This window comes from Hippocampus bargibanti, linkage group LG06 (assembly GCF_051943395.1).
Source record: "Hippocampus bargibanti isolate YZ-2025 linkage group LG06, ASM5194339v1, whole genome shotgun sequence".
NCBI lineage: Eukaryota > Metazoa > Chordata > Actinopteri > Syngnathiformes > Syngnathidae > Hippocampus > Hippocampus bargibanti.
Genome location: NC_142739.1, coordinates 5,265,176 through 5,277,122, shown reverse-complemented (window position 1 = coordinate 5,277,122; position 11,947 = coordinate 5,265,176). Strand labels below are relative to the sequence as shown.

The following is an 11,947-nucleotide window of genomic DNA, read 5'->3' as shown; positions in this document are numbered from 1 at the left end:
CCCTGCCAAATACAATACACGTCTTTGTCTCTGTCCAGTCTGTATGGTCGGACTGCCTGCTATCTCCCCAGTCTGCTCTTTAAGAAGGATTTTACAGAGCCACAGCACAGATTGTTAGGACACATTTGTGATGATACTTCTCACTGTAATAGGCATAAGGGATGTATTTTCTTCCCTTTTAGTTTGAGTAATAATTAATCGTACAGCTAGGAAAAGTAACACTTTTGTCTTTTAGCCTCTTACAGGCATTGAGCCTTTGGTTCGGTGTTTTGTCACGTGAGAAAGGGCAACCTCATTTATCAATTTTATAATGTGTTATGTCTTTGAAGGGGCCCTTTATGACACCCAGGGGCTACTGCACCTGTTTTAGGCCTTCACATATTTGATATCTCATTTTATTCAAAGCATATTGCCCATATGCATAGAACACTATAGCTCAGAAATGCACTGAGATGATATCGTACTGCTGTTGGTGTGAGAGTGGCTGGTGGCGGGGCTTGATCGCTGCAGTTTGTGACAGTGAGTCGTGGCACTCTCTTGGCCACACTGCCGCCTGTCTCCTTGATGGCGGCACGTTCCCAAGTGAAAGTGACAACCGCGTTGGTGCCCGTGCAGATGGCCCTGCTCACAGCCATCACCCTCTGTGCAAGTCAAACCGCCAGGGATGCCAGCCCTTGCCCATCCGTAGCCTACGTCTTCCGACTGCGGTGATGTTGCATACGTGTGTCCAGCACACAAATCCACGGGGGTGGTTTTGGGGGAAAGAGAAGGAAGGGGGTTAAAACGACAGCAAGTTACAGTCAAACATCTTTCAACAGCAGTGATTGAGACATCCATGTTTGATGGGTAACTCTTTTTTTTACCGCATTGATGATTCAGATTTCAGCATTCTGTCAGCCAAGCATTTCAAAGGCAAGGCAGAGATCATTTATTTCAGGCTAACTTTAACTGCGTTTAATCACTAATGTACATTTATGGTCTCCAAAACAATCTGGATACTGCCTGTGATTTTTACAGATGTCTCTTGCTGCTTGTCTTTTGTTTCAGTGCTTTTGATAGCTCCCTCTTTTGTAGTTTCCATGACAACATGGCAGGACAGAAATTGATTGACAGGCATCGTCAAAGGGTTTCCTGGCGACCTGCTCATCGCTCAAAGCCCCTCCTTATTGCAGTGTGTGTTTTGCCACTCATCCGCATATTTTTCGCTTTCTCTTTCCGACAATGTGATTTCTATATCTCCAACTACTGGGTTTTGGCTATTTTTGCTCCGCAGCTGACGCGAGTGACTCAGCTAGGTTGTTCCACCAGTAGAATGGGACTCGTGATGAATGGCTAGCCAGCCTGCAGTTTGCATTGTATATTAAATAGCTGAGATGCATTGACATCCTCATGCTCTGGAAGCAGGTTGGTAAGGGAAGGCACCCTAACTGTAGACACACTACAGATGTGTTATAGAGAATACATCACATAATGCTAATCTGCTGTGTTAGGGATTTTCAGGAGTTTTAGAAACTGTCTCAGTCTGAAACTGTCAGTGAGATTGAAGCACAGCCAGGTTCTCCTTTAGTGCTCTCATTTCAGTGAAATCCTGTCAGGCACTGGGGTGTTGAGAGGGGGAGGTAAGTTGTTCATTTGGAGAAGGGTGTATTAGCAGCACACCCTCGATTTATAGACAATATTGTGGTTGGAGTTTCATTTGCCCTGTAAGAAGAGCTAAGTATGCCCTGCATTGCGAAGCTGAGCGTGCAAACTAACGTGCATTCCCAAACTGACACGCTCAAACGCACATCATCACATCGTCACAGTGTATGGTGCAGCTGCTCACATCCCCCACCTCATCCACCCATCTCCTCTCAGGCAGCAGTAAATGGTGCCAGTGTATATATATCAGGTATTATGTCCACTTAGATTATGATATGACAGGTTAGCGTGCCGTTTGAAGCTGACAGCACATCTGTTTCATCAGGAAAGATTGATACTGGCATCTAGGACACACATCTCACCATGCAGGAAGGAGATAAAGGAAGAAGCTAGGAGGGCTGTCTTTCCTGTCTCCCTGCCTCTCTCACCCTCTCTTTTTTTCTTTCTCCCATTTCGAATTACTCCCCCTTCTCGCCTAGAAAAACCAACACCTCATGCATACTTGTTCTTCATTCCCCCTGTCTACTTTTCATTCACGTTTCCCCCCAAACTTCCTTCATGTTTTTCTTGCTTATGGTTGCTTGTGGTGTGTTCCCTACCGGTGTATGTGCGCACCCACACAGACACACATCTTGCCCCTATCCCTAGCTCATGTTCTTCAATATTTGTACAGTTTTTACAATGCATCAGTTGTCTACCCCATACTCATCTTGACAATCATGAGCAGTTTTTTTTCGAATGACATTGTTTTGTCAGTTTATGTGCTTATTATCTCAAATTGGAGTGACTTGAAGCTTTGTTGACTGTGTTAGGAAAAACTGCAATACCTTCCAATTAGTGTTTTCTTTTTTTCCCCATCACCACATCAGTTGCATTGTTTAAACATTTGAGGAGTTGAACTTCACGAACTGGGTGATTGAGAGGCAATAAAACTTAGAGAGTAGAAAAACAAGGTGGAAAAAAGGGAGTTGGACATGCAAGCATGCAGCTGACTAACAAGGCCAAACAGCCAGCCATTTACCAGGAAACATGAGGCATGTGTGAAGGAATAGGGAGTTGGGTAGGAAAAGGACAACTGTCAGAAGCACAGTGATTTATAATTCCCCTAGAGGGTTTTTTTCACCACACAGGTTCAGAACCACATGTGTGTAAAATATAAAGTCATGCATGCACGCATACATGAGACAGACGTGCAGTTGTCGTGGTTCAGAATTAAAGGGCAACATTTTCCACCGAGTCTTAGATCTGTGTCATTTCTGCCACCTTCAGCTTTAAAATACTGTGCATCCTCGCTTTCACTTTGCTAATAGAATTTCTTCCCTCCAATTTTTGTCTCCTGTCTGACCTACAGCGTATATGCCCGAAGATGAACTGAAGGCACCCACTCAAGAGGAGGACGAGCACCTCCAGGATGACGGTCTCTCATTAGATTGCCAGGATACTGAGTTCCTGTGCAATGAAGAAGAGGATGATGTGGAAGGAGGCCAACCACCTAGTTACAGAGACTCTCCCCTCAGCAATGGCACCAACCCCGATGCCGGCTATGGATCCCCGCTTAGCGACACCAGTGACAGACTTCCAGACTTCAAAAGTACCTCCTCTCGGGATGATCCAGAGAGGGAAGGAGCAACCTTGCCCTTCTCACCCAACAACGGCCTATCTTTCCAAGATAGCTTGGCTCAGATGAAAGCCGTCTATGCAAACCTCATTTCAGATGCCTCTTGGTCCAGCATTACAATGGATATCCTGAAATCCAAGTCTGCTGCAGCTGGCGGTGTAAACAGTACATTCATCACCTCAGAAGCTGCCTCTTCTGCCCCAGTTTCGACAGCAACCACAACGACCACAAACAAGAGCAACGGGGTGAAGGTAGTCACCAGTCATCACAATGGAAGGGGTTCCATCACCACTGCTAGCCACACTGGCACCACAACCGTTAACACGAATGGCACATCAGCTAGCGCTGTTAGCATCCAGAACGCAACCGGAAGCGGCGGGAGCACTAGTGGCGGGACTAACAATGGTAGTGGTGTGGCCTATGACTGGCACCAAGCAGCACTTGCAAAGACTCTTCAGCAGACCCCCTACCACCTTTTACCAGAGCCTAGCCTTTTCAGCACAGTGCAACTCTACCGTCAAAACAACAAGCTTTATGGCTCTGTCTTCACTGGTGCAAGCAAATTCCGCTGTAAAGACTGTAGCGCTGCCTATGACACCCTGGTTGGTTTGACAGTGCACATGAATGAGACTGGCCACTATCGAGATGACAACAAAGAAAAAGAGGAGGATCAGGGAAAGCGCTGGTCCAAGCCCCGTAAACGCTCCCTAATGGAGATGGAAGGCAAAGAGGATGCTCAGAAGGTGCTAAAGTGCATGTACTGTGGCCACTCGTTTGAATCGCTCCAGGATCTCAGCGTTCATATGATCAAAACCAAGCATTACCAGAAAGTGCCTCTCAAAGAACCAGTGCCAGCCTTGGCCACGAAACTGGTGCCCCCATCCACTAAAAAACGAGCCACGCAAGATCCAATATTATCTCCTTGCTCTCCAGAAACTGTCCATACCGGCGGTGGAGGAGGCAATTTGTCACTTGCCGATATTAGCAAAGATACCAAATCAGCAGCTAATCCCTACGTAACGGCAAACAATCGCTACGGCTACCAGAATGGTGCCAGCTATACATGGCAGTTTGAAGCACGTAAAGCTCAGATCCTGAAATGCATGGAGTGTGGTAGCTCTCATGATACACTGCAACAGCTTACCGCTCATATGATGGTCACGGGTCATTTTTTGAAGGTCACAAATTCGGCATCCAAGAAAGGGAAACAACTGGTTTTTGATCCTGTGATGGAAGAGAAGATTCAATCAATCCCACTGCCGCCTACCACCGCCAGGCTCCCTGTACCTGGAAACATTAAGTCACAGCCCGTGTCCCCTGCCCTCTCCTCTGGCTCTGAAGAAAAGAGGGAAGCGAGTGAGGATGAGAAACTTGAAAGTGGAGAGCCAGCGGAGAAAAAAATTAAGGAGGAGAGAGATGACTCGGGCGAGAAAGTCGAGACTGACGCCACGTCATATAAATATCTCAGAGAAGAAGATCTTGAAGAGACTCCAAAAGAAGGTCTAGATATTCTTAAATCCCTGGAAAACACGGTGACGAGCGCCATTAGCAAGGCTCAGACAGGCACTCCCACTTGGGGTGGATACCCGAGCATTCATGCAGCTTATCAGCTGCAAAGTGCAATAAAAAGCTCGACTACTGTTCTACCCCCCAGCATCCAGAGTGTCCAGATGCAGCCAATGTTTAACAGTGGACTTCGGGGCCTTGTGAATGATCCCAGTTCAGTCATCCACTCACCTCGAAGCCCATCTTCGCCTACTCCGCTCAGGAGCAATGTCACTGCCATGGAGGAGCTGGTGGAGAAAGTGACGGGTAAAGCTGCTGCCGTAAAGAAAGAAAAGGAGGAGAAGATGGTCAGCATAGAGCGGGCCCGGCCCCCTTCGCTGGTTAAGTCCCCCTCTCCTGCGATGAGGGAGCAGAGAGCGCAACTGGCCTCTCTAAATGACGTGATTGCTGATAAGGCATCTGGTATGAGAAGTACCAGCCCAGGCAGTGTCGAAGCTGAAGTTATCTGCAAGAAGGAGCCGAAAGAAAACTTTGTCTCCCACAATAATTCAAAGAACAGCCCAGAAGTCTGCCAATCACCGGTGACTAACGGCAACAATGTCGGCATCATTACCGATCACTCCCCAGAAAGTCAATTTATCAATCCTCTCAGTGCACTCCAGTCAATCATGAACACACACCTGGGAAAGGCCTCCAAAACGGTAAGCCCAGCAGCAGACCCACTGTCCATGCTTTACAAAATCAGTAACAGCATGATGGATAAAAAGCTAGCCTTCAACCCAACACCTCAGGGCAAAACCGCTGAGGCCATCAACCAATTTGCTTTGTATGAAAACAATGACCAACCCATAGACCTGAGTAGAAACAAGTCGAGCGCGCACAGTAATGCTAACAACAACAACAACAACAACAGCAGCTTTAGTGTAGTCAACAATATTGTAAATGGTAACAAGCCTATAGTGAGCATGCCGGAAAGGATTGCCTCCCCTTTGAGAGAGAATGCTCTCATGGACATCTCAGATATGGTAAAAAACCTCACCGGACGACTGACTCCCAAATCCTCAACGCCCTCCTCCATCTCGGAGAAATCAGACGCTGATGGCAGTGCATTTGAGGATGCTCTAGAAGATCTCTCCCCAGTGCAAAAGAGAAAGGGGAGGCAGTCCAACTGGAATCCTCAGCATCTTCTTATCCTGCAAGCACAGTGGTTGCTTGTGGTGTGTTCCCTACCGGTGTATGTGCGCACCCACACAGACACACATCTTGCCCCTATCCCTAGCTCATGTTCTTCAATATTTGTACAGTTTTTACAATGCATCAGTTGTCTACCCCATACTCATCTTGACAATCATGAGCAGTTTTTTTTCGAATGACATTGTTTTGTCAGTTTATGTGCTTATTATCTCAAATTGGAGTGACTTGAAGCTTTGTTGACTGTGTTAGGAAAAACTGCAATACCTTCCAATTAGTGTTTTCTTTTTTTCCCCATCACCACATCAGTTGCATTGTTTAAACATTTGAGGAGTTGAACTTCACGAACTGGGTGATTGAGAGGCAATAAAACTTAGAGAGTAGAAAAACAAGGTGGAAAAAAGGGAGTTGGACATGCAAGCATGCAGCTGACTAACAAGGCCAAACAGCCAGCCATTTACCAGGAAACATGAGGCATGTGTGAAGGAATAGGGAGTTGGGTAGGAAAAGGACAACTGTCAGAAGCACAGTGATTTATAATTCCCCTAGAGGGTTTTTTTCACCACACAGGTTCAGAACCACATGTGTGTAAAATATAAAGTCATGCATGCACGCATACATGAGACAGACGTGCAGTTGTCGTGGTTCAGAATTAAAGGGCAACATTTTCCACCGAGTCTTAGATCTGTGTCATTTCTGCCACCTTCAGCTTTAAAATACTGTGCATCCTCGCTTTCACTTTGCTAATAGAATTTCTTCCCTCCAATTTTTGTCTCCTGTCTGACCTACAGCGTATATGCCCGAAGATGAACTGAAGGCACCCACTCAAGAGGAGGACGAGCACCTCCAGGATGACGGTCTCTCATTAGATTGCCAGGATACTGAGTTCCTGTGCAATGAAGAAGAGGATGATGTGGAAGGAGGCCAACCACCTAGTTACAGAGACTCTCCCCTCAGCAATGGCACCAACCCCGATGCCGGCTATGGATCCCCGCTTAGCGACACCAGTGACAGACTTCCAGACTTCAAAAGTACCTCCTCTCGGGATGATCCAGAGAGGGAAGGAGCAACCTTGCCCTTCTCACCCAACAACGGCCTATCTTTCCAAGATAGCTTGGCTCAGATGAAAGCCGTCTATGCAAACCTCATTTCAGATGCCTCTTGGTCCAGCATTACAATGGATATCCTGAAATCCAAGTCTGCTGCAGCTGGCGGTGTAAACAGTACATTCATCACCTCAGAAGCTGCCTCTTCTGCCCCAGTTTCGACAGCAACCACAACGACCACAAACAAGAGCAACGGGGTGAAGGTAGTCACCAGTCATCACAATGGAAGGGGTTCCATCACCACTGCTAGCCACACTGGCACCACAACCGTTAACACGAATGGCACATCAGCTAGCGCTGTTAGCATCCAGAACGCAACCGGAAGCGGCGGGAGCACTAGTGGCGGGACTAACAATGGTAGTGGTGTGGCCTATGACTGGCACCAAGCAGCACTTGCAAAGACTCTTCAGCAGACCCCCTACCACCTTTTACCAGAGCCTAGCCTTTTCAGCACAGTGCAACTCTACCGTCAAAACAACAAGCTTTATGGCTCTGTCTTCACTGGTGCAAGCAAATTCCGCTGTAAAGACTGTAGCGCTGCCTATGACACCCTGGTTGGTTTGACAGTGCACATGAATGAGACTGGCCACTATCGAGATGACAACAAAGAAAAAGAGGAGGATCAGGGAAAGCGCTGGTCCAAGCCCCGTAAACGCTCCCTAATGGAGATGGAAGGCAAAGAGGATGCTCAGAAGGTGCTAAAGTGCATGTACTGTGGCCACTCGTTTGAATCGCTCCAGGATCTCAGCGTTCATATGATCAAAACCAAGCATTACCAGAAAGTGCCTCTCAAAGAACCAGTGCCAGCCTTGGCCACGAAACTGGTGCCCCCATCCACTAAAAAACGAGCCACGCAAGATCCAATATTATCTCCTTGCTCTCCAGAAACTGTCCATACCGGCGGTGGAGGAGGCAATTTGTCACTTGCCGATATTAGCAAAGATACCAAATCAGCAGCTAATCCCTACGTAACGGCAAACAATCGCTACGGCTACCAGAATGGTGCCAGCTATACATGGCAGTTTGAAGCACGTAAAGCTCAGATCCTGAAATGCATGGAGTGTGGTAGCTCTCATGATACACTGCAACAGCTTACCGCTCATATGATGGTCACGGGTCATTTTTTGAAGGTCACAAATTCGGCATCCAAGAAAGGGAAACAACTGGTTTTTGATCCTGTGATGGAAGAGAAGATTCAATCAATCCCACTGCCGCCTACCACCGCCAGGCTCCCTGTACCTGGAAACATTAAGTCACAGCCCGTGTCCCCTGCCCTCTCCTCTGGCTCTGAAGAAAAGAGGGAAGCGAGTGAGGATGAGAAACTTGAAAGTGGAGAGCCAGCGGAGAAAAAAATTAAGGAGGAGAGAGATGACTCGGGCGAGAAAGTCGAGACTGACGCCACGTCATATAAATATCTCAGAGAAGAAGATCTTGAAGAGACTCCAAAAGAAGGTCTAGATATTCTTAAATCCCTGGAAAACACGGTGACGAGCGCCATTAGCAAGGCTCAGACAGGCACTCCCACTTGGGGTGGATACCCGAGCATTCATGCAGCTTATCAGCTGCAAAGTGCAATAAAAAGCTCGACTACTGTTCTACCCCCCAGCATCCAGAGTGTCCAGATGCAGCCAATGTTTAACAGTGGACTTCGGGGCCTTGTGAATGATCCCAGTTCAGTCATCCACTCACCTCGAAGCCCATCTTCGCCTACTCCGCTCAGGAGCAATGTCACTGCCATGGAGGAGCTGGTGGAGAAAGTGACGGGTAAAGCTGCTGCCGTAAAGAAAGAAAAGGAGGAGAAGATGGTCAGCATAGAGCGGGCCCGGCCCCCTTCGCTGGTTAAGTCCCCCTCTCCTGCGATGAGGGAGCAGAGAGCGCAACTGGCCTCTCTAAATGACGTGATTGCTGATAAGGCATCTGGTATGAGAAGTACCAGCCCAGGCAGTGTCGAAGCTGAAGTTATCTGCAAGAAGGAGCCGAAAGAAAACTTTGTCTCCCACAATAATTCAAAGAACAGCCCAGAAGTCTGCCAATCACCGGTGACTAACGGCAACAATGTCGGCATCATTACCGATCACTCCCCAGAAAGTCAATTTATCAATCCTCTCAGTGCACTCCAGTCAATCATGAACACACACCTGGGAAAGGCCTCCAAAACGGTAAGCCCAGCAGCAGACCCACTGTCCATGCTTTACAAAATCAGTAACAGCATGATGGATAAAAAGCTAGCCTTCAACCCAACACCTCAGGGCAAAACCGCTGAGGCCATCAACCAATTTGCTTTGTATGAAAACAATGACCAACCCATAGACCTGAGTAGAAACAAGTCGAGCGCGCACAGTAATGCTAACAACAACAACAACAACAACAGCAGCTTTAGTGTAGTCAACAATATTGTAAATGGTAACAAGCCTATAGTGAGCATGCCGGAAAGGATTGCCTCCCCTTTGAGAGAGAATGCTCTCATGGACATCTCAGATATGGTAAAAAACCTCACCGGACGACTGACTCCCAAATCCTCAACGCCCTCCTCCATCTCGGAGAAATCAGACGCTGATGGCAGTGCATTTGAGGATGCTCTAGAAGATCTCTCCCCAGTGCAAAAGAGAAAGGGGAGGCAGTCCAACTGGAATCCTCAGCATCTTCTTATCCTGCAAGCACAGTTTGCCTCCAGCCTACGGGAGACCCCAGAAGGCCGCTACGCCATGACTGACCTGGGCCCTCAGGAAAGGGTCCACATCTGCAAGTTCACTGGCCTCTCCATGACCACCATATCCCACTGGCTGGCTAATGTCAAGTACCAGCTGAGACGGACTGGTGGCACCAAGTTTCTCAAAAACATGGACTCGTGCCAGCCTATGTTCCTCTGTGGTGACTGTGCTTCCCAGTTCAGGACTCCCTCCTCCTACATCAGTCACCTGGAATCTCACTTGGGATTCAGTTTGAAGGACCTGTCCAAGCTGTCCGCTGAACACCTACGGGAGCAGCAGGCTGCCTCAAAGGTGATCACGGACAAAATGACATTCGGCAGTTCCCTGTCAGCCTTGACTGCGCCAGAGGACGACATTGGCTCGGTATACCAATGCAGACTTTGCAATCGGACATTTGTCAGCAAACACGCAGTCAAGTTACACCTCAGTAAAACCCATGGCAAGTCTCCCGAGGACCACCTGGTGTTTGTTACAGCTTTGGAGAAACTCGAGAAAATAGACAAAATGGAGTCGGTTTAAGGAGAGTGTCGAGGAGAAGAGACAGCTACAGTGTAGAACTGACTAGAATTTCATTGCACTAAAACTACATTGTTCACAGTTACTGCACTGGGCCGAACTGAGCCAACACAAGAAAAAAAAAGTCTTATTTTCTGTTGTAATGATTGCTTGACTGGACCATGTTGGTTTGTTTTCATGTTGCCATTTTTTAAAAACTTTAAAACCCAAGATATTTATATGCTGCTTGTCTGATCTGTGCATGTATTTTCGTGAATCAAGGTTAAAAAAAAACATTTCAATATTCTCATGACAAAAATACAACTGCTGTCTCAATGATAAAATTAAAAATGCATTGGAAGAATGGAAATCTGTACTATACTTGACATCAAGAAGACTAAATGTACACACCAAAAACAATTTAAAGATACCCCGAAAGACTGAAGTAGCACCTTAGACTTTTGAATTTTGCGTTTCTAAAAATAATTATTGGTTCCTGTTCTTAAAATATTTTGAAAAAGAATGGACTGATTTACTGTATTAAAAACGGTTATATGAACATTTGGAACAACTGCAATGCTGCTTCTGGTGGGTGAGTCAAAAGTGGCCATTTTATGCAAGTTTTCTTAAAAAAAGCTCTTATTGTGAAGTATCAGCAATTGTCAAATTTACTTGCAATTACTTTTTTTTTTGCTCATTTACTGGTGTTGCTTTCAGCTGTAAATAGAACATTTGTAAATGATTACCAGTGAAATGTCAGTATTCCCAGAAGACATATCTCATCATTTTAAATGACTGCAGTCTTTGTATCTTAAGGTGTGTGCATTCTCAAACTTTTATATTGTCATTTTATGTAGTAAAATGATGAAAAAAAAAAAGATTGTGTACATAGATATATGCTGTAGAGTTACACAATTTCTTTTTTTTTTCTTTTTAACGAAAATACAAATTTCAGCTTATTTGGGTTGGTTTACAGAAATGATTTTAATTATTATTGCATCCGATTTGATGCATGAAATGGTGATGCACAATGACTATACATTTCAATGTTTTATCTACACTATTGTAAAAGAAACAGCAACAAAGAAATGTTTTTAGCACCACTTAGGTTATTACTTTTCTTTCTCAGTTGTAAAATAAATCCCAAAGCAGTTGTTAACTGGCATACATTTGTGGTTGTGTGTTCATTTGTCATAACGGTGCATCAAGCTCCAAATGTATATTCAAACGCTCTGTAGCATCCTTTGCTGCACATTAAAGCAATCACAGCAAAATCCAGTACTAGCCCAGTGGAGTACTTTTTCCCACCCCTAACATTTTCAATTCTTTGTAAAATGCTCTTGCTATTTCTTGTGCAACTCTTCTGCGTTGCTCTTTGAAACATTTAAGAGAAAAAAAATAACTGATTACCCAGCTGCAGGACACCACCAATATTATAGTAATGGTGAAGATCACAGGAATGATAAGCCAATGAGAGTGGCGATTGTGCTTCAGAACTCATGCTCGGCGTGTGACTGGCCTTTGGAGGGACGGCTCTGAAGAGCCATTGTTATATTTATTAATGACAGCAGTGTACTGTAGCCTGTGATCTGACCAGATGGGTGTCTGTCAATATCTTGACTGATGACATGAAACCAATGACAAAACAGCTTTTTTTCCATTAAATTTTTAGGATACAC

At 45.9% G+C, this 11,947-nt stretch overlaps 1 protein-coding gene and 1 pseudogene across 1 annotated transcript; both read left to right on the top strand.

Moving 5' to 3' along the window:
• Positions 1 to 2,995: 2,995 nt before the first annotated feature.
• Positions 2,996 to 6,671, top strand: LOC148896233 (teashirt homolog 1 pseudogene; annotated as a pseudogene).
• Positions 6,672 to 6,750: 79 nt separating this feature from the next.
• LOC148896232 (teashirt homolog 1-like) lies at positions 6,751 to 11,472 on the top strand. The gene has a single exon (XM_088999447.1). It carries the CDS (start codon positions 6,753 to 6,755, stop codon positions 10,290 to 10,292), a length of 3,540 nt encoding a protein of 1,179 aa, XP_088855573.1. The 5' UTR covers positions 6,751 to 6,752; the 3' UTR covers positions 10,293 to 11,472.
• Positions 11,473 to 11,947: the final 475 nt, after the last annotated feature.